This window comes from Carassius gibelio, chromosome A5 (genome assembly GCF_023724105.1).
Source record: "Carassius gibelio isolate Cgi1373 ecotype wild population from Czech Republic chromosome A5, carGib1.2-hapl.c, whole genome shotgun sequence".
Classification (NCBI taxonomy): domain Eukaryota; kingdom Metazoa; phylum Chordata; class Actinopteri; order Cypriniformes; family Cyprinidae; genus Carassius; species Carassius gibelio.
In genome coordinates, this window is record NC_068375.1 from 38,681,232 (window position 1) to 38,706,548 (window position 25,317).

Below are 25,317 nucleotides of genomic sequence, written 5' to 3' on the forward strand. Positions count from 1 at the left end.
GCATGCTATATTATATATAGATCTCAATCTTTAATTATAATATTATATAATATTTTTTTAAACACGTAAATGTGCATGTTTGTATATATAAAAACACGCATGTATAATTATTTTATATTTATAATAGTTGAATTAACATGTTAGTTTTTAAATAAAAATAACAATTTTGAAGTATTTAAATAAATATTTAAATATGTAAATATAGTAACTTATTTAAAACTAAATGCATGCCTCATATTTAATGTTTTTATAGATAAATATACTATAACTTATTTTATGCTAGATATGATGTTATGGCTGAAATATATAGTTGTATACTGTAGTGGTGTAGAATGATCCGTGAGTCACTGATGTCCTTCAGTGAACAGAGGAAAGCCTCTTATCTCCTACATACGTGTGTTTAAACGCTGGCCTGACCCCGTCTGCTCTCTCTACTATTACTAGCTCGCCTCTCTTCATGTCTGGAGTGCTGATCTTCAAGGGGAAGCATCATTAGAGTTATTAAGAGTGAAACTTTGACCTGCTGTTTATTTTCGACTTCTCAGCATTGTGACGTGTTTAAAGGGATCTTATGTGTGTAACAGTGTTGTTATTTGAAATAAACATTTATTTATAACATTTAATAAATAAAAAATATGAATCACAATGATAGTGTATCTAAAAAAAATAAGATGAACAATGGCAGATGAACAAAACAAAAACTCAAAAAAAAGAACTGAAATAAGCTTAAGTTATACTAAAACTGAGAACAAAACTAAACGGAAATAATATAAATTAATAAAAATTAGCAAATGGCAAAATTTAAATAATATATAAAAAACTGAAAATATAAAAATAAAAGCTTTATAAATTCTATAATAGTGTATAAATAAAATAACATTGATGTTGAATGCCTTTCGCTTTGACAAAAATAAAAAAATTAACTAAAAATAGAAAATAAACCCTACTTTAAAATACTAAATACTATAATAGTGTAGAAATAATAAAATAGTAACGCTACTGTTGCTTAGACAAAAATGAAGACGGAAAATATAAAAATTACTTCTAATTTAAAAATAAATAAATATGGTAATAATGTTCAAATAATAATAAAATAACACTGATGTTGAACAGCTTCTCTATGACAAAATAAAACAAAAGGAACTTTAAAATATTCATAAATATTTTATAAATAACAAAACGACACTCATGTTCATGTCACTGTTTGACAAAATAAAATAAACTTAAAAATAAACTTAAAAGCTGTTTTAAATATGATACTAGCATATAAATGATAGTGAAATATCACTAGTTTTAACCCATGCCACTCTGTGACAGTATTTGTTATTTTAACGTTAATGAGCTTTATTCTGATCACACAGTTTTTTTCTTGTTTTTATAATCTGCATTATGCTAAATTTAACGTTCCTTCAGGCATGAGACTGGAATCTTAATGACACTACCCAGAATCCCTTGCACTCTGCACATGGTCAGCTCATTTGAATAACAGCATCATGTGACCCTGAGATTTAAGGCTCTTTATTAATAATCCTGGATCTTTTTGCTCAACTTGAGCAAAGATTTGTCTGTCTCTCTCTCTCTGTCTCTCTGTCTCTGTCTCTGTCTCTGTCTCTCTCTCTCTCTCTCTCTCTGTCTCTGTCTCTGTCTCTCTCTCTCTCTCTCTCTCTCTCTGTCTTTGTCTCTCTCTCTCTCTCTCTCTCTCTGTCTCTGTCTCTCTCTCTCTCTCTCTCTCTGTCTCTGTCTCTCTCTCTCTCTCTCTCTCTCTCTCTGTCTTTCTGTCTCTCTCTCTCAATTCAATTCAATTCAATTCAATATTGCTTTATTGGCATGAATGTAAATTATACAATATTGCCAAAGCTTAGTGTACATATATAGAAGAAATAGAATAAATTATAACAAAAAAATGGACATCACAGTAATGGAACTGATTATAATAACATCTTATAATATTAAACTAACAAATTATAACATTTGTGTGAACGTTTGATTCCACAGTCTTAAACTTACATAGAAATACACAAACATACTAAGGGTCACTGTGGTGCACAATAGGGTCAGACACACTGAGGTCACACACACACACACACACACACACACACACACACACACGTTCACCTGCTGTCTCTCAGGCTGTGGCACGTCCACACGTATCTCGCAGCCAGTGCTGCTGTGTGTCCCTCTCCTAATATTATTTTTAATTTTTCTGTTTCACTAATTGCTGTAAAGTTCTGTATTAAATTAGTGAATTTGTTCAAGTATAGTTCTCTTATGGAGGTGTATTTGTGACAGTGCAGGAGGAAGTGCGTCTCTGTCTCGATCTCTCCTGTCTGACAGTGAGCACACACTCTTCTCTCTCTGGGTAACCAGCTCTTTCGGTGTCTGCCCGTCTCGATGGCTAGACTGTGCTCACTGAGCCTGTACTTGGTCAGGATCCGTCTCTGCTTTGTGTCTTTGACACTCTGGAGATAATCTTCACATTCATAATCAGATTTTAGGGTTCGATAGAATTGTAATTTACTTTGTGTTTTAGTTTCTTGATCCCAATGTTCCAGATATGTATTTTTAGATAGTTTGGTAATTTGGTTGATTTTGATGTTTTGGTGAGAAGCAGTGCTGGTCTGAGACTGGTTAGTGTTAGTAGAGTTAGTCAGGTTAGTAAGTCTCAGAACTAGCTGACTGAGTGGACTCTTTTCAGGGTTCAGTTCTTGGGTTTGTAGCGCTTTAAAATGAAGTGATTCTGTGGGACTTGATTTCAGATGCATCCAGAATTTGAGGGATCTTTTTTGCATATTGATAAACAATGGGAATCGGCCTAATTCTGCCCTACATGCGTTATTGGGTGTTGTTCTTTGTAATTTTAGAATCATTTTGCAGAATTCTGTGTGTAGGGCTTCTGTTGGATGTCTGTCCCATCTAGTGTAGCTCTGATCACTGAGTGGACTCTCTCTCTCTCTCTCTCTCTCTGTCTTTGTCTCTCTCTCTCTCTCTCTCTGTCTCTGTCTCTCTCTGTCTCTGTCTCTCTCTCTCTCTCTCTCTCTCTCTCTGTCTTTCTGTCTCTCTCTCTCTCTCTGTCTCTGTCTCTGTCTCTCTCTCTCTCTCTCTCTCTGTCTTTGTCTCTCTTTCTCTCTCTCTCTGTCTTTGTCTCTCTCTCTCTCTCTCTCTCTCTCTCTCTCTGTGCGTTTTTCATACCCCTCCATTTATGTCATGTTTTCATCTCCCTCTTTTTTTTTCTCCACCCTCTCTTCCTCTTCCTCATCCCTGTGTCGGTGTTGTAGATGTATCCTGGTGTGGACAGTGAGATCTCTGTGAGTAATCTGCACCCTCACCTCTCACCTCTGACCTCTTCATCCCTCCTTTTCATGTCTTTAATTTCCCCTGTTACTGTTTGGTTTCTCTGTTTCTCACATGAATGTAGTCTGGTCATATATCATATATTATATTGTAAAAATTGATATATTATATATTTAACATGACAGGCGTCATTAAAATACTTTAAGACTTTAACTATTGAGTCTGTTAATAATAGATATTTAAAAATATATAGATATACATTTTATAGATGTGTAAAAAATATTATATTATATAGTTTTATTATGTTATACTTTATCAAATTAAACCATTTTTATATTATAGTTTGTCATATATAAAATTTATAAATGTATTAACAGGACTTAAGCTTAAGAAATATATTTAGTTTATATTGTATATTTTGATATATATTATATCATTGACAGAACAGACAATAGTAAAATGTTTTATATGATATCATGTATTTATATATATATATATATATATATATATAAAACTGTTGCAGGTCAGGAGATACTTTTGTTACATTATTACATGTTTTTTTTAGTTTGATGCTCGTGATTGATGGTTGATGCAGTCATGTCATGTGATGCGGTCTGCTGCTCTCTGATTGGCTGATTGTGTGTGTACAGGTTCCTCTGAGGCTGATTGAGGCTGTTGAGAGCAGAGATATGTTTCAGCTGCACATCATCTGCAAAGACTCCAAAGTAGTGAGGTAACACACACACACACACACACACACACACTTCTGCTCAGCGGTGTGAGGTGATATTGTAGTTATTTTTACTATACCAAAGTATAATATCTGAGAATTTGTATTTTGAGGATTAATGAAAATGCATATTTATATTAAAATTGAATTATTACATTGTGAGTATACATTATGTATAATACTTTTAGATAATGATTCATATTATTTTTGTATTTTATTTAACATTTTATATTACATTATATCATATATCACACACACACTAAAAATGTACATTATGTATGATATAAATTTAATGTGCGATTTACTAATTTTTTGGGGTTTTAATTCATTTTAGATCATTTTTATTGTATCAAACTATAATAAATTATAATACGTTATAATTACATTTAGATAATATATTTTATATTTTTAATAACTTTTTTCATTTGTATCTCAAGAAGTTTGAGGTTCAAAATGTATTAGTAACCGTGTTGCTATTGGAGGATATTATGACTCATATTATCAATATTGATCTGATTAATCATATTATGATCTGTGCACAATATCAGATTCATTCAAGATTTCTGCACCAGATTTCAGACGTCCTGAATCTTTTCTAATGAACATTGTTGTTTTGATGCCTGATGTTTCTTGTGCGAAACATTGTGGAATATACAAATGCATATTTTACATTTACTAAGATGTAACTCGCATCAAAAGTGGTTCTGTTAACATTAGTTAATGCACTGTGAACCACATGAAAAAAGATGCCTCGTTGTTAGTTAACATGAATGCTTAAACTGTTAGAGCTTAGTGTAAAATATTATTGTCTCAGTTTTCATTGTGCTTTTGCTGAATCTGTTTTTTTGGCATCTGTTAAATGCATGCATGTCAATGTTTTCTGCGTCAGGTGTCATTTCTCGACGTTTAAGCAGTGCGAAGAGTGGCTGAAGCGCTTGAACAGAGCCATCGCACATCCGGCCCGTCTGGAGGAGCTGTTCGCGCTGGCGTATCACGCCTGGTGTTTAGGAGGAAACACGGACGATGAAGACCAGCACCTGCACCTGTGCAGACCAGGTACACACACACACACACACACACTGAGGATCAGATTTGAGACTCTAAAACATGATTAATGGAGAATCAAGTAAAGCTGAGCTGCTTCAGTCCAGTAAGAGTTCATTTGGAGATATTACTGACCTTATTCTGACCTTTACTTGATCAAAACCAGTCAAGATTTGACACTTGAAGCTCCAGCTGAAACTTGATGTTTGTACAATTACACAATAAAACTCTAAACTATTATTCAGATGACCGAAAGCATGGAGTAGACTTCTGTGCGACAGGTTTTTTTGATCATGTTGATACAGTAGGGTTAAGCACACGTCCTGATCTCCTCATTTTCAGATGCTTTATGTTCTCCAGAACTGCAGATTGATCCGTAGCCGCTGTGTTTGTGTCTCTCAGGTGATCACGTGAGGCACAGGTTGGAGGTGGAGGTGAAGCGGATGGGATTCGACATGCAGAACGCCTGGAGAGTGTCTGATATCAATAACAACTACAAGTAAGTTTGAGTCTTAAATTGATTTCACTAAAATTCTGAAAACTGCTCACCAGCCAGAGCCAGAAATCAAGATTTATTCTTCTAAACTAATACTTATGGAAGCCTGTTTCTGCCACTGAATAAAACATTTAAAAAGTAATTGCTACTTTTTATCTCAGATAACTTTTTCAGAAAAAAAAGTACTAATTGCGAGTTTATATCACAACTCTGAGTTTATATCAAAATTTTGAGGAAAAAAGTCAGAATTGCGAGTTTGTCACACTTCTGAATAAAGTCAAAATTTCGAATTTATATTACAATTCCGAGAAAAAAAATTGAATTACGAGTTTTTATCAAAATTGAGGAAAAAAGTCAGAATTGCAAGTTTGTCACAATTCCGAGAAAACGGTAGAATTGTGAGTTTGTCACAGTTCCAAGGAAAAAGTAGAATTGCGAGTTTGTCACAATTCCGAGGAAAAAGTAGAATTCCGAGTTTGTCAAAATTCCGAGAAAAACGGTAGAATTTGCGAGTTTGTCACAGTTCCGAGGAAAAAAGTCATAATTGCGAGTTTGTCACAATTCCGAGGAAAAAGTAGAATTCCGAGTTTGTCACAATTCCGAGAAAACGGTAGAATTTCGAGTTTGTCACAGTTCCGAGGAAAAAAGTCAGAATTGCGAGTTTGTCACAATTCCGAGGAAAAAAAGTCAATTGTGAATTTATATCACAATTCTGAGGGGAAAAGTGTTATGCGTTTTAGGTTCATTGGTTTGTGTTAGTGAATATAAACTGCAAATATACAGTTATAAAGTACAAAAATCTCACAATAGACATCAAAGGAACTATAAAAAAAAAATCATGATATCAGTGTTTCTAACTGAAAATCTGTGTTTATTTAAAATGGAATAATTACTACTAAATTTGTTTTTGCTTTAAAACTAAATTATAATTAATTGTTTTATGAATTTATATTGCTTACATGTCGTATATATATATATATATATATATATATATATATATATATATATATATATATATATATATATATATATATAATATTATTATTGTTATTATTTTTTTTTGTAAGAATATTGTTAAATTATTGCATATATTTTTCGTATTAGTTTTAATATGTTATACTTATGAAGTTATAAATTTTTACTACTTTGTCATGCGAGTAGCATTTACTGCTAATATGGTAATAAGTACATATTAATATTTTATTTTTTTTATTTATCTGATCATAAAGGCATATTTTAAAATCTGTCTAAAAAAACATATATACTTTTAATCAAATATCAACCTGAAGCACCGTATGATATTGCTGTATTTATTAATATATTTGTTTTTAGAATATTGCTGCATATAATATTTGTATTGGAATTATGATATATGTTGTTATATCGTTATATATTACTTCCTAGTATATTTTGCAATGACAAAACACTTTGCTGCTGGTGTGATGTTAAATAATATTAATATTAATAAACAAAGTCAGATGTCTGAGTTTCAGCGTCTAATCTCTTGTCGTTGTAGGTTGTGTTCGAGTTATCCACAAAAGCTGCTGGTGCCCGTCTGGATCACAGATAAGGAGCTGGAGAGCGTGGCCTCCTTCAGGTCCTGGAAGAGGATTCCTGTGGTGGTGTACAGGTGAGAGAAGCAGCTGGTCTCCCTCCAGGCCTCCTGAACACCTGACAGTGTCTGATGATGATCTGTGTGTCCCGTCAGGCACCAGCGAAACGGGGCGGTCATCGCCCGCTGCAGTCAGCCGGAGATCAGCTGGTGGGGCTGGAGGAACACTGAGGACGAGTATCTGGTGACGTCTATAGCGAAGGCCAGTCAGCTGGACGCCGGGCCGAGGGCCTGCAGGACCAGAGGAGACGGACCGGACTCGTACGACAGTGACTTCGGTAAGACCAACTCACACCAAGGACTTGATATCGTTTTACTTTGAAATGCATTAAAGAAAAGACACAGAAAAGAATCAGATTTACCAGATCACAGGTAATAATGTTGTAAATGTATTCAGAAGCCGTGGATATTGATTTTTGTGTTGCCTTGTATGCTTTTTGAACTCTTAAAGTGACGGTAGCCATCCACTTGCATTAAAGGTGCACGGTTTCAGCTAAAAATCTTCTTTACTGTTCTGCTGAGCAAACAAACACATCTACATCTTGGATGACCTGAGCGTGTGCAATCATTTTTTGGTGAGCTGTTCCTTTAGAGAGCGTCTGATTGGTTTATAATGTGAATGATGTTTTCTCCAGTGTCTCTCCGCAGCCAATCGAGAGATTCTTGCTAATCCACAATTTCCCAAACAGCCACAATGTGATTTAAGTGTCATGTGATGAATAATGATAAAAATACTGACTGTGACCATAAATCTGGGACATTTTCACTTCAACTTCCTGTTTTGGTTCTGTTGTCACCCGGGCCCTTTCTAAAAGGGAATATTTAGTGGCTTTTTAGTCAAAGCAATAATTATCTGGGGTTTTTTTTTCTTCTGAATAATTTTTTTATTTTTAGTTGACCATAATCTTCTTTCACGGTTTAAGAAATTTTATTTTTTATTTTAAATTCATTATTTTTGTTTTATTTATTTTATTATTATTATAAAATAATTCACTAATTGAAAAAAAACTATTGCATTGCATTACGTTATTTCATTAAATTGCAAATAATAGTTATTTTGCGGTTTAATTAATTTTTTGTTTTTAATTAAGTACTAATTCACTAATTGAAAAAATGCATTGCATTAAAAGTGTTTGTATTGTCAGGTCTTGCATTTCTGGGAGCTGAAGCTCAACATGTATAATTATATAACTGTATATTTAAGCTGTGAATATTTCAGATTAATCCATTTCACACACAGTTTTATTATTAAAAACTGATTTATTAATATCTACCTTCATTTAGAAAATAATCTGATAAAAGGAAAAACAGCTAAAAAAAATAATTATGATATACAAATAATATATAATCATACATAAATGCATTTTAATGAAGACAAAAAGCGAGCATTGTGATTTGTAATGCATCAAAGTAATCACGTTTATTTAAACCATTACTTATTGATATATTTATTGTATATAATCTGTTTTTTGACTTGACCCGCATCTAATAACAGTAGAGTTTTGGATGAATAAACCTCACTTATCTTCTACATTAAACACAGTTAATTATGAACAGGTCCTGTTCTGATCTAATAATCATTTCTCAATGCACTCACTCTTATTAATGAATCGTGTTCCACTGAATGCATGCGTGTCTGTTTTTGCTGATTCGAGGTTTGGCCGGTCTCTGTGAAGTCTTAATGGCTGTAAGTGAGTTGGCTGTCGTGGTCGTGATGCCAGAACTTTCTCCGCATTGATTTTCCAGCAGGACAGACTGAAGAATTATAACTGCACTTATAACTCATCTCATCTGATACTGATTTGTGCAGTGTGCCGCAGGGCTGGGATTGTGTAGACGCCTCGTGCATCATCATATCATAATTAGATCACGATTAAAGCGTGCATCATATGGTGTAGTGATTGATTGCCTTAAAATATGAATTGCATACTATTTTTGAGAGTATGCATCGATTTTGCATTACGGCACAATATTTGCATTTTTTTACTTTTGCATTAATTGTTTTTTAAATAATTGCCTCATTAAATGAATCTGTGTAGTCCTAATTGTTAAATTCCGAGGCAGTCCAAGATTAGGATGAGTTTGTTTCTTCATCAGATTTGGAGAAATGCAGCATTGCATCAGTGTCTCATCAATGGATGCTCTGCAGCGAATGGGTGCCGTCAGAATGAGAGTCTGATAAAAACATCACAATAATCCACAGCACACCATCTTGAGAAGACAAAAGAAACAAATCCATCATATAAGACATTTTTAACGATTATAAACGCTTCCTCCAGTGAAAAAGTGTTCTGGTCTGAATCAGGAGAGAAATCTGCACAGATCAAGCACCGTTTACAAGCCAAAACAGCTCTAAACAAATACGGTGTGGATTATTGTGATGTTTTTATCAGCTCTCGTTCTGACGGCACCCATTCACTGCAGAGCATCCATTGATGAGACACTGATGCAATGCCCTTTCTTAAATTTTGCTCATTTTGATGACACCAATCCCCCATTAATGTTCGACGTTAGTATTCTGTTCTAATCACATCGGTTCTCTTTCCTCAGACTCGTCTCTGACAGCTTGTCCCGCTCCTGACGGCAGCGGCGTGGCACAGAAGTTACTGATTCTGGATGCACGCTCTTACACCGCCGCCGTAGCCAATCGTGCCAAAGGAGGAGGCTGCGAGTGTGAAGGTGTGTGTGGTCGAGCTCTGGATGATGTTGGACATTATTGTTGGTTTGGTTGTTGGCTGAAGGCAGGTTTCTCTCTGGGTTGTGTTTGTAGAGTACTATCCCAAATGTGAGGTGATGTTCATGGGCATGGCCAACATCCACTCCATCAGAAACAGCTTTCAGTCTCTCAGAGCCGTTTGCAGTCAGATCCCAGATCCTGGCAAGTAAGTCCATCTTCATGCATCCTCAATTTATCCAGAATCTTGCAGCTCTAGTTTGCAAGTTGTTTATTGCTGCATATAATTAATTAAAAATTAAAGTTTAATTTCATAAACTAAAACTTGATTTAAAATGCACCTAATTTTTTTGCATTTTGTGTTTTTAAGTTGAATAAAATACTATTTCTCCCTATATATATTTCATCATTGAAAATGTATTTCGAAAAAGTCAAAAAACAAACGCATGCATGCATATATTTAAGAATAATATGCTATATTTATATATTTAATATACTTGTATATAATAAAAAAATATAAGTAAATATAAATATTTTCAAAATACATGCATGTGTGTTTATTAATTCATAATAAATATACAAAATATTGAAATATATATTTTGGATCATATCTATATTAGCATAAGAAAAAAAAGCTTCTAAATGAAGGTCATTTAAAAACATTACAAGTAAAAAAGGCATATTTATGTATACATATGTATTGTTTTTTTGTATATGCATTTTGCATTCAAACATCACAATACATATACATCACAGAAGGCAACTCTTCACTTGAGGCCTTTATGCATAATGCATTATTTATTTTTACTTATAATCGTAACCAAAGTGGAAATGCATTATAATTGCACATTCCTTGTTACATCTAAAACTGGTCGTTTGTCACGTGTTTTAATGCATGCATTACTAACTGTGGTTAGCATTATTAATGAGATCATGCAATGCATTAAACGTGCATTAAAATAATTTTAGAATGCATTATATATAAAGGCTCAAGGTTAAGCATTTCCTGATTTTTCCAGTGAACACACAACATCTGCATTTATTTTTTATTATTGCACTTCCTCCTGGCGTTCAGATGTTTGTACCGAGTCTGCTCTCTCTCCAGCTGGCTCTCGGCTCTGGAAAGCACCCGTTGGCTGCAGCACCTGTCCGTTATGCTGAAGGCGGCGTCTCTGGTGTGCTCCGCGGTGGAGCGGGAAGGAAGACCGGTGCTGGTGCACTGCTCAGACGGATGGGACCGGACGCCGCAGATCGTGGCCCTCGCAAAGATCCTCCTGGATCCCTTCTACAGGACCATAGAGGTAAACATGAAGAAGAAGAACCACCTTGTGATTGAGTTTTCTCATGGGTTTGATTCACAGGGAATGCATGGAATTAAATGTGCAACTGCCAATTGTAAAATGCTAGACATGCAAAGAGATTTAATATTAAATGCATGCTTAATTTTAAGTCAAGTTGCATTGATTTATATTCTAGTTCACACAATGCAGATGGATGCCAAGCAGCTTTGCAAATTTCATTATTATGTGTCTTCAGATGCATCTTCTCTGTCTCATGTGTGATGTGTGTTCAGATGCATCTTCTCCGTCTCATGTGTGATGTGTCTGCAGGGTTTCCAGGTGCTGGTGGAGACCGAGTGGCTGGACTACGGTCATAAGTTTGCGGACCGCTGTGGTCATCAGGAGAGCGTTGAGGATGTGAGTGAACAGTGTCCTGTGTTCCTGCAGTGGCTGGACTGTGTTCATCAGCTCCTCAAGCAGTTCCCCTGCCTCTTCGAGTTCAACGAGGCCTTTCTGGTGAGAAACCTTCGCTTTCATTCATGTGTGTCCATATACAGTGCCTCGTGCCATTTTGTGAAAAGGAAACGCTGCTTTTATGATATCTTGTGCATTGTGGCTGATTTTTGAATCAATATTCAGTTTGTTTGTTTGTTTTATTAATATTGGATAAAAATTGGATAAAAAAAAATATTTTTGTGTTGAGATGTGAAACTACGGTGTCTTTTTTTTAAATCAATTTTTGTAGTGATTGAGAAAAAAAATATTTTTGTTTGTGTTATTGACCTCATATATTTATTTTGCATTAGGATAATGGCCAAAACTTTAATTTAATAAACAGATAAACCTAATAATATACTTATACTATATATTATAATAGAAAAAAAATCAGTGTTTTTCAATTATTATTATTATTATTATTATTTTAAGCATAAAAAACATGAAATAATGTATTGTTTGCTTTACTTGCCCAGGAGACATTTCACATTTTATTTTTGGCAAAAGATTTCTAGGCATCAGTATTTTTTTAAACAAAAAGCAGGTGTTTTTTTGTATATTTTTTGTTTTTGTTTTTTATAAAGCATTACATCTTTTTTTTTTATAACATATTAAAGCATGCTTTTTAGCAAAATATTTTTAAGTGTCAGTATTTTTAAGCCAACAATACAATATTTTCATTACTTGAAATAAAATAAATGGAAATCTCATTTTCCTTTACTTTTAGTGGTAATTTTATTTATTTTATTTTGCCAAAAGGTTTCTAGGCATCAGTATTTTTTTTAAACAAAATATTTTTTTATTTTTTATAAAGCATAAAATATTTTTATTTCTAATAATGCTTTTTTTTTAGCTAAATATTTTTGTGTCAGTATTTTTATATAAATAAAAAAAAGCTTTTTTATAAAACTTTTAATGTTTTTGTTAAACATAAATTTTGTGTTACTTTAATAATTTATCTATTTTTTTTACATGAGTTTGATATTTTGTTTCAGCTGCTTAACGAATGTCTAAGGCTATCAAATTTGAGATATACTTTCTTTTTTTTGATGCAACTTTTCCATAACTTGCTCTCGACATTTAAACATTCTTTTATATATCAGTAACAGTTTTACTCATTGTATGCAACAGTGTAAGATCGTTCCCTTCTCAATCATTGACAGAAGCGAGTTCATGCAGTCTGCTGTAGATCTCAGTGATGAACTGAGTTTATTGTGTTGTTCCCGCAGGTGAAGCTGGTTCAGCACACGTACTCCTGTCTGTACGGCACCTTCCTGTGCAATAACGCCAAAGAGCGCGAGGCCCGAAACGTGTATAAACGCACCTGCTCCGTCTGGTCGCTCCTCCGAAACGGAAACAAGAACTTCCAGAACTTCCTCTACATCCCATGCCATGATATGGTCAGCACACTTGTCATTTTCCGCTTATTAATAGTTAGTAAGTAGTTTGTGAAGGATTAGGGATGTAGAATATGTTCACGCACATGCTAATAAACAGCCAATATGTAAATAACTCGCATGCTAATAAGCAACTAGTTAATGGTGAGAATTGGACCCTGTGTTAAAGTGTTACCAAAAACAGTTTTAGCCAATTATGTATTTTAGAGCTGGACAAAAACTATTTATATTTACTGTAGAAATTTCTATAACTTTTTAAGATTTAGTTAATATCTCTGTCGTTTCCAGATTGGAAATTGCTATTTTAAAATTCACAGATATTGAAATGTTTTCTGTGACTGGGAGAATCCTGTTTAAAAGACACATTCAAGCTGTTGTGCTTTAAGTAATGCCTAGTAAATACAGTGTTATTTATAGATACCATTATAGTTTCTATTCATATTTTTAATTAGGTTCTCCACGTTTTCTCTTTTAATTTTCACTAAATTTCAGCGATTTTTTTTTTTAATTTATTTTTTATTTAATTTTTTTATAATTTTTTTTTTTTTATGCCTATACATTTTTTATTTCAATTTTAGTTCTTACGTATTTTATGTACAGTACATCACTAAAATTTGAAATCTTGCCTAGGCGGCTAGACTAAATAAAATTTAAATTGCATACATTTATGTCAAGTAATAGAAATGTTTTTAATGGTTTTAGTAGAAGTTAACTATAATAAAAGATAAATGTGTTTTAACTGCACACAACTATTGTCTATAAACGCTATTACTTTCAACAAGATTCATGCACATTTTGATGAATAATACAAAACAATGTATGTGCACTAGAGACATTTCCATAGCTTTTGAAGGTTTTGTTTATTTCTGTGCATTTGTCTAGACTGGGAATCACTATTTATTTTAATTGACGATATTTGAGAAGCTATCTGTGTGTTTATTGTGTGGTTTAATGCAGATGTTGAGTTGTTGTGCTGCTGTGCGCAGGTCTTGCAGCCGGTCTGTCACACTCGAGCGCTGCAGCTGTGGACGGCTGTGTATCTGCCCTCATCCTCGCCGTGCACCGCTGCTGAAGATGCCATGGAGATCTACCTGAGCCCTTCGGCCGGAGGAGACGAGTTCAGCTCGCGCTCCCTCGACAGGTGACCGCTCACATCACGGTGCTAGAAATGCTGTCGCATATTGCTTCACTAAATCTCAGTTTGGCCATATTCCACAAACAGCTTTCCTGAAAGTAATACTGTGATGTATTTCCTTCTCTACAATCAGATTCCAGCTCACTCGAGGCCAGTGAATCTCAGATTGCACGACTTTTTTCCTGTTGATTTAACTTGCCCTCAATATGTTTTCAGTGTTCTGTTTTTAAGCTACATTTTAAGTGTCAGTATTATTATTAAACACAAATCAAAGGATTGTTGTAAAGCATTACATTATTTTTTATAATAAAAAAAATCATATTATTTTTTATTAAATAAAACATTATTTGCTTTACTTGCCCAATGTAAATGATTTTAATTTATATATATATATATATATATATATATATAAATACACACACACACACATACATACATACATACATACATATATGTAAATAATTTTGCTTTAATTGCTCTGGTGACTTTTTTTTTCTTTTTCTTAAGCCAAATATTTCAGTATTTTTATTTCATTTCTGAATTTAAAAAATATATTTTTAAGTGTAAATATTTTTATGCAAAAAGTATTGTTTTAAATAATTTTAAAAAATTACATTTGCTCTGCTTACCCTTTTTTGTCAAATATTTTTAACTATTATGTTTATTAAACAAAAAGCTAAGTATTTATAGTATTGTACAAGAAAGTAAAGCCAAACTTATTGATATTAAATATAAACCTTATTTCTAAAAAAAAAAATGTATACATTAATAAACCCATATAATTACATACGTATAGGTGCTGAACTGAGAATTTTGTATTTAGACTCTGCCCTCTTGTGGTGAACCGAAGCACATTGAACACTTGTGTTTTACTTCACTCAGGCTCCCCAAAACACGTTCCATGGACAACTTGGTGTCTGCGTGTGAGAGCGGCGTGACGCTGACCCGCACCTCGAGTGACCCCAACCTGAACAAGCACTGCCAGGAGGGCCGTCCGGCGCTGGAGCCCAACCAACCCACGGTTATCCACAGCGACGCTTCGCCCGAGGACCCTCCGACCGCCGGATCGATCAGCGCGGAGCACACGTGTGAGGAACAGAGCTCTTCAATAACTGTTGAGGATGGTTTGAGGGCGGAGCCTTGTTTGACAACCCAGCCTCCACCGTATTTGCCTCATCCCTTAGCAGTAGATCAAGCCCCGCCCCTTCCAGTCATAAACCAAGCTCCGCCTCAAAACCCAGTTTGTTTACTGCAGGAAGTCAGGACTGCAGAAAACACAAATCCCACTCCTCTTTGTAACAGCTTTGAAAACTCTAGCAGATCTGTTGACTCTGAAGCGATCGCGCCATTGGAGGCGTCAGTAGAGACGCTAACAGAGCAAAGCGCGATTCCTCCATCTAGGAAAGAAGCCACCTCTGTTGAATCAAACCTTGCTTTTAACGCGCCGCTACGAAACTGCGAACTGGTTCCCATGAGAGAACGGACGCCACCTGGTGACTACGCCAAAGCAGCGCGGCGTTTGATTTCCCAAAGCCAGCTGGCGGAGCTATCTCTGCTAGGCTCCCAATGGGACAGCGTCATCCAACATGGCAGCTATCACAGCCGCCGGCTGGCGAACAAGCTCCTCCGCGCACACACTGAGAGCCCTAACGGCGGGCCGTGCTGTCGTCGAGACCCCCTGCGTGCTCCTGGGAGCCCCATCCAGTCCGGTTGGTTCTCCGCGGTGAAGAACTCCAGCTACGCTGCGCTTTGTTCCTCGGCCGCGTCTTCGCTAGCGATGGGGCCGTCCTTCCGGCAGCTTCTTCTGCCTCATTCCTCTCCGTCCTCCAGCGGCTCTCCGGTGCACCTGGACGACGACGGCCTGCCGGTCGCGGTGGACGCGGTGCAGCAGCGGCTGCGGCAGATCGAGGCCAGCTACAAACAGGAAGTGGAGGTGTTGAGGCGACAGGTTCGACAGCTGCAGCTCAAACTGGAGAGCAAGCAGTCCTGCACGACGCCCTCCGAACCCGACGTCGACTACGAGGACGACATCGTGAGTTTACGTTCCTTTACTTGAATATACAGGACATTCCTCATGGTCATATATATAATTTTTACATATTTGTAAAAAAATATATTAATATAAATTAGGGGTGTCACGATTCTCCAAATCCTCGATTCGATTGCATTTTCGATTCTAAGCTCACGGTTCGATTCGATTCTCGATTTTTACATTTATTCTTTTTAAAGCACAGATTGTCATTTTTCAAACTAGACTTTTATGCAATATAATATCTGACCTTTGTTTGCAATGTACCACACTACATTGTCAAATTTAAAACTTTTATTAACAACATAATGTAACAATAACTTATATCTTTAGTCAATTGAAAACTTAAAATAAACTGCCATCCAGTTTCTCTTTTGTAAGTGTAGTCTTCTTCACAAAAGATATTACGATGTATCTATTTAAAAGATTAAAGATAAAACACTTGTTAAACACTTCACTGTCATTCATTTAGATTTAGATTTATATATATGTATGTGTGTGTGTGTGTGTGTGTGTGTGCATCATTACAGTCTGTAAAATATGTGTATCTCTTATTACAAGACTGCAATCACTAGCAATCAGAAGAATTCCAGTTAATCAAGTATCTACAAAAGATCTACTCTATAAACAATGCATTAAATTACATTAAAGACAAAAATAAATTAAACAAGCAAAAGAAATGATTACTCGCATGTATCTGGTCCACTGATGAAGTCATGGGTCAAGTCAAGTGAATTATTAATTATTTTCTAACAGGTGTCGAATACTGACTTTAGGAAAAGGGGAATAACCAATGACATTTGAGATAACAACTAAAACAGCACGCCCCACCCCACGACTGACAAAAATAAAATTGTTCGCGCGAGCAGAGGTGAGATGATAGAGCGCGAGGATGTGGGGAATGAGCATGCGCGCGCGAGGGCTTGTAATGCGCGTAGAGTACATGTCATGCGCGCGTGCGAGAGTTTGAAATGAGCTCGCGGGCTCCCGTTTCTTCGCATCCGATTCAGTTTTCCTCTCGCGGAAGCCATATAGCGCGCGCGCCAGCATCAGTTGTATGCTCGGTTATTTTTGTCATTGATTTGCCGTCATACAACATGGGGGCGTGGCAGCATCGACGATTCCATTTTTTAATTCGAAGTTTGAGACTGTGACTTAATTTCGATCGATTTCGATTTAAAATCGAAATCGTGACACCCCTAATATAAATAATCAAATGTGTAATTAGTTTCAAAAAAAGTTATTTATTTAGAATCATTAAATCATTTTAAAAAAAAGTTTCTTTCTAATCAAAGATGCTGCAACAATCAAGTAAAATGTTTTATATGATTATGATTTTTTTCCATTTTAAATTTATTTTAAAATGTAATTAATAGCTTTTCTATCTCCGGAATAAATTACATTATTCAAACAGAAAGCAGTTCTTTTAAATTGCACTAATATTTAATAATTCAACTGTTATTACAGTATTTTTGATACTGCTGTATATCATAAATGCAGCTCTGGAAAGAGTTATTTTCTAAATATTTTAAAATCTTAATTCCTTTTTTTTTGACTAAAACATTATTTATTTAATCAAGTGTGCAGTTTTTTGTGCAAGTCATCAAGGTCTTAAACGCCTTGTTTGAGTGACAGGTGTTTCAGTGACAGGTGTTTCAGTGACAGGTGTTTGAGTGACTGGTGTTTGAGTGACTGGTGTTTGAGTGACTGGTGTTTGAGTGACTGGTGTTTGAGTGACTGGTGTTTGAGTGACAGGTGTTTGAGTGACAGGTGTTTGAGTGACTGGTGTTTGAGTGACTGGTGTTTGAGTGACTGGTGTTTGAGTGACTGGTGTTTGAGTGACTGGTGTTTGAGTGACTGGTGCTTGAGTGACTGGTGCTTGAGTGACTGGTGCTTGAGTGACTGGTGCTTGAGTGACTGGTGCTTGAGTGACGGTGCTTGAGTGACGGTGCTTGAGTGACGGTGCTTGAGTGACTGGTGTTTGAGTGACAGGTGTTTGAGTGACTGGTGTTTGAGTGACTGGTGTTTGAGTGACTGGTGTTTGAGTGACTGGTGTTTGAGTGACTGGTGTTGGTGTTTGAGTGACTGGTGCTTGAGTGACTGGTGCTTGAGTGACTGGTGCTTGAGTGACTGGTGCTTGAGTGACTGGTGTTTGAGTGACTGGTGTTTGAGTGACTGGTGTTGGTGTTTGAGTGACTGGTGTTTGAGTGACTGGTGTTTGGGTGACTGGTGTTTGAGTGACTGGTGTTGGTGTTTGAGTGACTGGTGTTGGTGTTTGAGTGACTGGTGTTTGAGTGACTGGTGTTGGTGTTTGAGTGACTGGTGTTGGTGTTTGAGTGACTGGTGTTTGGGTGACTGGTGTTTGAGTGACTGGTGTTTGGGTGACTGGTGTTTGAGTGACAGGTGCTTGAGTGACTGGTGCTTGAGTGACTGGTGCTTGAGTGACTGGTGCTTGAGTGACTGGTGCTTGAGTGACAGGTGTTTGAGTGACAGGTGTTGGTGTTTGAGTGACTGGTGTTGGTGTTTGAGTGACTGGTGTTTGAGTGACTGGTGTTGGTGTTTGAGTGACTGGTGTTTGAGTGACTGGTGTTGGTGTTTGAGTGACTGGTGTTGGTGTTTGAGTGACTGGTGTTGGTGTTTGAGTGACTGGTGTTGGTGTTTGAGTGACTGGTGTTTGAGTGACTGGTGTATGAGTGACTGGTGTTGGTGTTTGAGTGACAGGTGTTGGTGTTTGAGTGACAGGTGTTGGTGTTTGAGTGACTGGTGTTGGTGTTTGAGTGACTGGTGTTTGAGTGACTGGTGTTGGTGTTTGAGTGACTGGTGTTTGAGTGACTGGTGTTTGAGTGACTGGTGTTTGAGTGACTGGTGTTTGAGTCACTGGTGTTGGTGTTTGAGTGACTGGTGTTTGGGTGACTGGTGTTTGAGTGACAGGTGTTGGTGTTTGAGTGACTGGTGTTTGAGTGACTGGTGTTTGAGTGACTGGTGTTTGAGTGACTGGTGTTTGAGTGACAGGTGTTTGAGTGACAGGTGTTTGAGTGACTGGTGCTTGAGTGACTGGTGCTTGAGTGACTGGTGCTTGAGTGACTGGTGCTTGAGTGACTGGTGCTTGAGTGACAGGTGTTTGAGTGACTGGTGTTGGTGTTTGAGTGACTGGTGTTGGTGTTTGAGTGACTGGTGTTGGTGTTTGAGTGACTGGTGTTTGAGTGACTGGTGTTTGAGTGACTGGTGTTTGAGTGACTGGTGTTTGAGTGACTGGTGTTGGTGTTTGAGTGTTGGTGTTTGAGTGACTGGTGTTTGAGTGACTGGTGTTTGAGTGACTGGTGCTTGAGTGACGGTGCTTGAGTGACTGGTGTTTGAGTGACTGGTGTTTGAGTGACTGGTGTTTGAGTGACTGGTGTTGGTGTTTGAGTGACTGGTGTTTGAGTGACTGGTGTTTGAGTGACTGGTGCTTGAGTGACTGGTGCTTGAGTGACGGTGCTTGAGTGACTGGTGTTTGAGTGACTGGTGTTTGAGTGACTGGTGTTTGAGTGACTGGTGTTTGAGTGACTGGTGTTTGAGTGACTGGTGTTGGTGCTTGAGTGACTGGTGTTTGAGTGACTGGTGTTTGAGTGACAGGTGTTGGTGTTTGAGTGACAGGTGTTTGAGTGACTGGTGTTTGAGTGACTGGTGCTTGAGTGACTGGTGCTTGAGTGACAGGTGTTTGAGTGACAGGTGTTTGAGTGACTGGTGCTTGAGTGACTGGTGCTTGAGTGACTGGTGCTTGAGTGACTGGTGCTTGAGTGACTGGTGCTTGAGTGACTGGTGCTTGAGTGACAGGTGTTTGAGTGACTGGTGTTGGTGTTTGAGTGACTGGTGTTGGTGTTTGAGTGACTGGTGTTGGTGTTTGAGTGACTGGTGTTTGAGTGACTGGTGTTTGAGTGACTGGTGTTTGAGTGACTGGTGTTTGAGTGACTGGTGTTTGAGTGACTGGTGTTGGTGTTTGAGTGTTGGTGTTTGAGTGACTGGTGTTTGAGTGACTGGTGTTTGAGTGACTGGTGCTTGAGTGACGGTGCTTGAGTGACTGGTGTTTGAGTGACTGGTGTTTGAGTGACTGGTGTTTGAGTGACTGGTGTTGGTGTTTGAGTGACTGGTGTTTGAGTGACTGGTGCTTGAGTGACTGGTGCTTGAGTGACGGTGCTTGAGTGACTGGTGTTTGAGTGACTGGTGTTTGAGTGACTGGTGTTTGAGTGACTGGTGTTTGAGTGACTGGTGCTTGAGTGACTGGTGCTTGAGTGACTGGTGTTTGAGTGACTGGTGTTGGTGTTTGAGTGACTGGTGCTTGAGTGACTGGTGCTTGAGTGACTGGTGCTTGAGTGACTGGTGCTTGAGTGACTGGTGTTTGAGTGACTGGTGCTTGAGTGACTGGTGCTTGAGTGACTGGTGCTTGAGTGACTGGTGCTTGAGTGACTGGTGCTTGAGTGACAGGTGTTTGAGTGACTGGTGTTTGAGTGACTGGTGTTTGATTGACAGGTGTGTCACTGTGAATGTGTTCTTGTCCCTCCAGACGTGTCTGCGTGAGTCAGATGGCAGTGACGAGGAAGACTCTCTGTCCAATCACAGTGAGGACGGCTTCAGCGAGGGCAGCTGGGATCGTGTGGAGAGGAAGGACACAGAGGTCAGTCTCTCTCTCTCTCTCTCTGACGCTTCAGTACAGCTGGTGATGCTTAGAGAGTTTAACGAGCTTGTTTCTGGACGCACAGGTCACCAGATGGGTGCCGGATCACATGGCCTCTCACTGCTTCAGCTGCGACTCTGAGTTCTGGATCGTCAAGAGACGTCATCACTGCAGGTGCGGCCCGTTTACACACCTGTCAGCTCTGTAGAAATCACTTAAATAGCACTTGATTTTGACTTCTTTTTTTTTTGTGTGATTCCCAGATTTTTCACTCTTGAGATTTAAAATAATAATGAATTTCACAACAGTTGATTCATTATAAATCATTAAGATGTCACCGGTGTTTTTATGATCCACGTGTCCAGTTTTTTTTATTCTGCAGTTGTCGGTGGCAATTCAGCCATGATTTCCCTGAAGTTTGTGATTGATTTTAAACATTCTCTATTAATCGCATTTGTTTCTCTGATTAAATATTGGATTTATAGTTTGATGTGATTGGTTGAATGATTTTATAAAATATTTGGTTTATAGAAGGTGTTGTTTTTAATATTATATATGTACTATGTTAGAATTAGTAATACTACCAATAAGCTTTTATTTTATTTTAAATTCAGGTCATCTTATGTGCTTTTGTCTTTTTTTTTTAGTACTTCAATTTATTTCAGTTTGTTGCCAATGCTAAGTTTTCCATCTAATACTTGTATTATATATTTCTAAAATATTAAAATTTCAGCTTATTATTGATTTTTATTTATGATTAATACCTATTTAACTTTATTTTTATTTTGGTTTTAGTTTGTCGTTTCAGTTTTTCATCTTAAATCAATGCAACATTTGTATTTTTCTTATATTGTAAGATGTATTTAGTTTTTCAGTAGATTTATTCAGTTATTGAAAACAAGTAGCAATATTTATTGTTTTAGTTACCGGATGTAATGGATTATTTTTTTATTCTATTAATATTTTATTTATAGATTAATATGCGATTGATTGGTTGATTTACAGAATGATTTATTGATTTGAGCTTTTACTTGTACTTCTAAGGCATTATTAATATTTTCAATTGGCTTTTATTTTTACAATGTCAGCTTGCATTTTAGTTTAGGTTTTAATAATTGTTTTGCTTTTGTGACTACTTTTTAAAAATATTTATATTTGGCTTCATTTGTACATCAAGAAAGGAAACATTTCAAATTTTTGAACTTTTACGTTATTTTTTGCTATTTTAGAATTATAAAATTTGCTTTAATTTTTATTTAGGTTTTTAATTTTTTTAAACATGATTTAAAAAATATTTACATTTTTATTTCAGGAAAGTAAACATTTCTAATGTTGTAACACTTGCAGTTTTGCTTTTTTATTTTTTACTATTTTTGAATTATTAATGCTACAAATTAGCTTTTATTTGAATTTAATTTTGATTTGGGCTTTACAATTTTAAAACCTAATTAAAAATATTTAAATGTATATTTCAGGAAAGGAAACATTTCTAATTTTGTAACTTTTACGTTTTTCCTGTTTTAAATTTTTTACTATTTTAGAGTTATTAATACTACAAATTAGTTTTTATTTTTATTTACGTTTTAAAATTTTAAAACCATTTACATTTTTATTGCATTTTTTTCCCTAATTTAGAATTATTAATACTACAAATGATCATTAATTTAATTTAATAACATTTTTATTTAGGTTTTTAAAAATTTTAAACCTATTTTTAAAAAATATTTAAATTTTTATTTCAGGAAAGGAAACATTTGTAATTTTGTAACTTTTACGTTTTTCCTTTATTTTACTATTTTAGAATTATTGATACTATAAATTATCTTTTAATTTTATTACATCTTTATTTTTGCGTTTTAACTTTTGCGTTTTTCCTTTTTTTTTTTTTTTCTAATTTAGAATTATTAATACTACAAATAATCATTAATTTAATTTAATAACATTTTTATTTAGGTTTAAAAAAAATTAAATCTATTTTCAAAAAATATTTAAATATTTATTTCCGTAAAGGAAACATTTGTAATTTTGTAACTTAAGTTTTTCCTTTTTTTTTCAGCTTTATTTCAATTATGGAAAACGATTAGCCGTATAGTTTTTTAGTTAACACTCTTTATAGTGCATGTGATGCTTCAGTTCATTTGTTTATCTGACTGAAGATGTGATGTTGATTTCTCGTAGGAACTGTGGGAACGTGTTCTGTAAGGACTGCTGTCACCTGAAGCTGCCGATCCCAGACCAGCAGCTTTACGACCCTGTTCTGGTGTGTAACTCCTGCCACGATCTGCTGCTTGAGTCCCGCACACGAGAACTGCGCTCGCAGCAGCTGGAGAAACCCATCGCCACCGCCTCCAGCTGAGACGGCCAATCACAGCGCGCCTCACACGTCGCCGTCCAATCAGAGCCGCTCTCTCCTCTGGAGTCCAGATCCACTCGAGGAACGACGGGGTCGATGCAGTTTGCGATGAAAGGGTGTTTTTATCTCTTCAGATGCTTCTCTACTCGAGGCCAGGACTGAATCCTTAGGTTCAAAAGGCCCACACAGAGGCGTTTCTTCATCTCAGATGTCTATCGAGAGGCTCACTATTTAAAACCACGCTGCTACAGTATTTAAAAACTAACTCTATTTTCTATCTCTATTATTTTGTGCACTACGGAGAGGGTTCGAGACCAAAACGGAGCTGTTTTCTCGCCTGATATGAAGCTTGAATGTACATTTGTTTGGTTTATTCTTGTTTTCGGGGGATTGGCGCGTGCGGTTGCTGAATTAAAGCGGCCGGTTTGCATTGATTTGATCACAGTGTTTTTGTTTTTCCTCCGCTTTTTACGGTTTTGGTTTCCGCTCTCGTTTGATAAATTCTAATTGCCAAAATCAAACTCGAATTGCAACATATCAGTAACACATAAACAAAATCACTCCTAAATTCATGTGTCATCCGGCTGGTTGTGTGTTAGTCGCACGAGAAAAACCCATTTCTGCTCCGTTGTTGTGTAAGTTCTGGTCAAACTAGCCATGTTGCATTGCTCCGTCTGTTTTAGCGAACTAAACCAGTTATGATGATTAATATTTCAGACTGAAACCCGTGAATCATTGGATTGAAATGACTCTAAACAGCAGTACATGTTCAGAAACAAGTGCTAGGATTCCTACAGATTGTGTTTTGTGAATGGTGAACCTCTCAACAGTGCCATGTGCTTTATTTTCTTATGGATTCACTGATTTGTAACTTGTTTAATTGTACAACAGCTAGAGGCTTAACGACGAGAAGACGATTAGTGGAGAATCGATCAGGTTTAAAACACTGATTTTTCTTCTCCGTGGTGCTGACGAAGGACACTTTCTTTTTTGTTTTCTTTTTTTTTTTGAGTTAATGCATTAAAAAGGAACCCAGAAATGTGATGTATAGTTATTTGGTCTGTAATAGTGGCTCAAATGTGTCACTTATTGAATAATTGTTGTAAAGAAATGCACTGTATGAGTTCAATCCCATGGGTTAAATAAAAATATTCATCTTTATCAGCTATCTGTGTTGAGATTACTCATCTTTGCTTTTTACGTTATGAATTTGTTCAAAATCATATCGAGCTCAAACTTAACATCAGCATTTTTAATTAGATTTTTTTCGTAGAATATGTAAAATAATTTAAAGTAATCTTTGAATGCATTGTCTAATTTTACAACTATATATATTCCAGCTAGTCTAATTTTTATTTAGCTTTATGTACTAAAACAAAAAACTATAGCCATGAAAAGAAAAATTAAAACTATAAACTGTAAAAAAAAAATTCAAAATATTAATAAAAACATTTTAAAATGGATGAACTTAAATACTTACAACTGAAATAAAAATAAAAAAATAGATTAAATTTTTAAATTAAATTAATTAAAAATTAAATTAAAAATAAATTCATTCAAAATATTAATACAAATGTATTATGTATTATTATAGTTTAACTTGATGTACTAAAATAACTAAAACTAAAATTGAGAATCTTATAGACCTTCTTTAAAAAGAATTAAAAAAAAGTGAAAAGGCACAATTTTAAAATAAAAACTAATTCAAAATATTAAAAACATTTTAAAGTGTATGTACTAAACTACCTACAACTGAAATAAAAAATAAAATTAGAATTTTAAAAATAAATTTAAATAAAAAATTTAAGTGGAAGGCACAATTAAAAAATACTCATTCAAAATATTAATAAGACGTTTTATATAGTTTAATTTAACTTAAAAACTAAAGATGATATAAAATCATAAAGACATTTATTTAAAAATAATGAAAAATAGAAAAATCTTAAAGTGGAAAAGCACAATTTAAAAAAACTAATTCAAAATATTAATAAAAGCATTTTAAAGTGTATGTACTAAACTACCTACAACTGAAATAAAAATAAAACATTGACTTAAATTAAATTAAAAATAAATGAATTCAAAATATTAATAAAAATGTTTTATTTAATTTAACTTGATGTACTAAAA

The 25,317-nt window shown here is 35.5% G+C and overlaps 1 protein-coding gene across 9 annotated transcripts in view; it reads left to right on the plus strand.

The window, feature by feature from the left end:
• Positions 1 to 24,356, plus strand: part of LOC128014901 (myotubularin-related protein 4) — a 48,570-nt gene extending 24,214 nt beyond the window's left edge. For 5 of the 9 annotated variants that reach the window (XM_052598601.1, XM_052598602.1, XM_052598604.1 and 2 more), the window contains 16 exons: positions 3,276 to 3,305; positions 3,942 to 4,024; positions 4,911 to 5,077; positions 5,468 to 5,564; positions 7,078 to 7,191; positions 7,270 to 7,451; positions 9,724 to 9,852; positions 9,944 to 10,055; positions 10,953 to 11,148; positions 11,458 to 11,643; positions 12,852 to 13,022; positions 14,006 to 14,160; positions 15,037 to 16,186; positions 20,727 to 20,837; positions 20,923 to 21,011; positions 23,016 to 24,356. In XM_052598601.1, coding sequence (XP_052454561.1) covers positions 3,276 to 3,305; positions 3,942 to 4,024; positions 4,911 to 5,077; positions 5,468 to 5,564; positions 7,078 to 7,191; positions 7,270 to 7,451; positions 9,724 to 9,852; positions 9,944 to 10,055; positions 10,953 to 11,148; positions 11,458 to 11,643; positions 12,852 to 13,022; positions 14,006 to 14,160; positions 15,037 to 16,186; positions 20,727 to 20,837; positions 20,923 to 21,011; positions 23,016 to 23,193 — 3,150 coding nt within the window. In that variant the 3' untranslated portion in view covers positions 23,194 to 24,356. The remainder of the gene's footprint in view (positions 1 to 3,275; positions 3,306 to 3,941; positions 4,025 to 4,910; positions 5,078 to 5,467; positions 5,565 to 7,077; positions 7,192 to 7,269; positions 7,452 to 9,723; positions 9,853 to 9,943; positions 10,056 to 10,952; positions 11,149 to 11,457; positions 11,644 to 12,851; positions 13,023 to 14,005; positions 14,161 to 15,036; positions 16,187 to 20,726; positions 20,838 to 20,922; positions 21,012 to 23,015) is intronic. The other 4 variants (XM_052598605.1, XM_052598606.1, XM_052598607.1 and 1 more) reach the window with 1 other exon arrangement.
• The last annotated feature ends 961 nt before the right edge of the window (positions 24,357 to 25,317 follow it).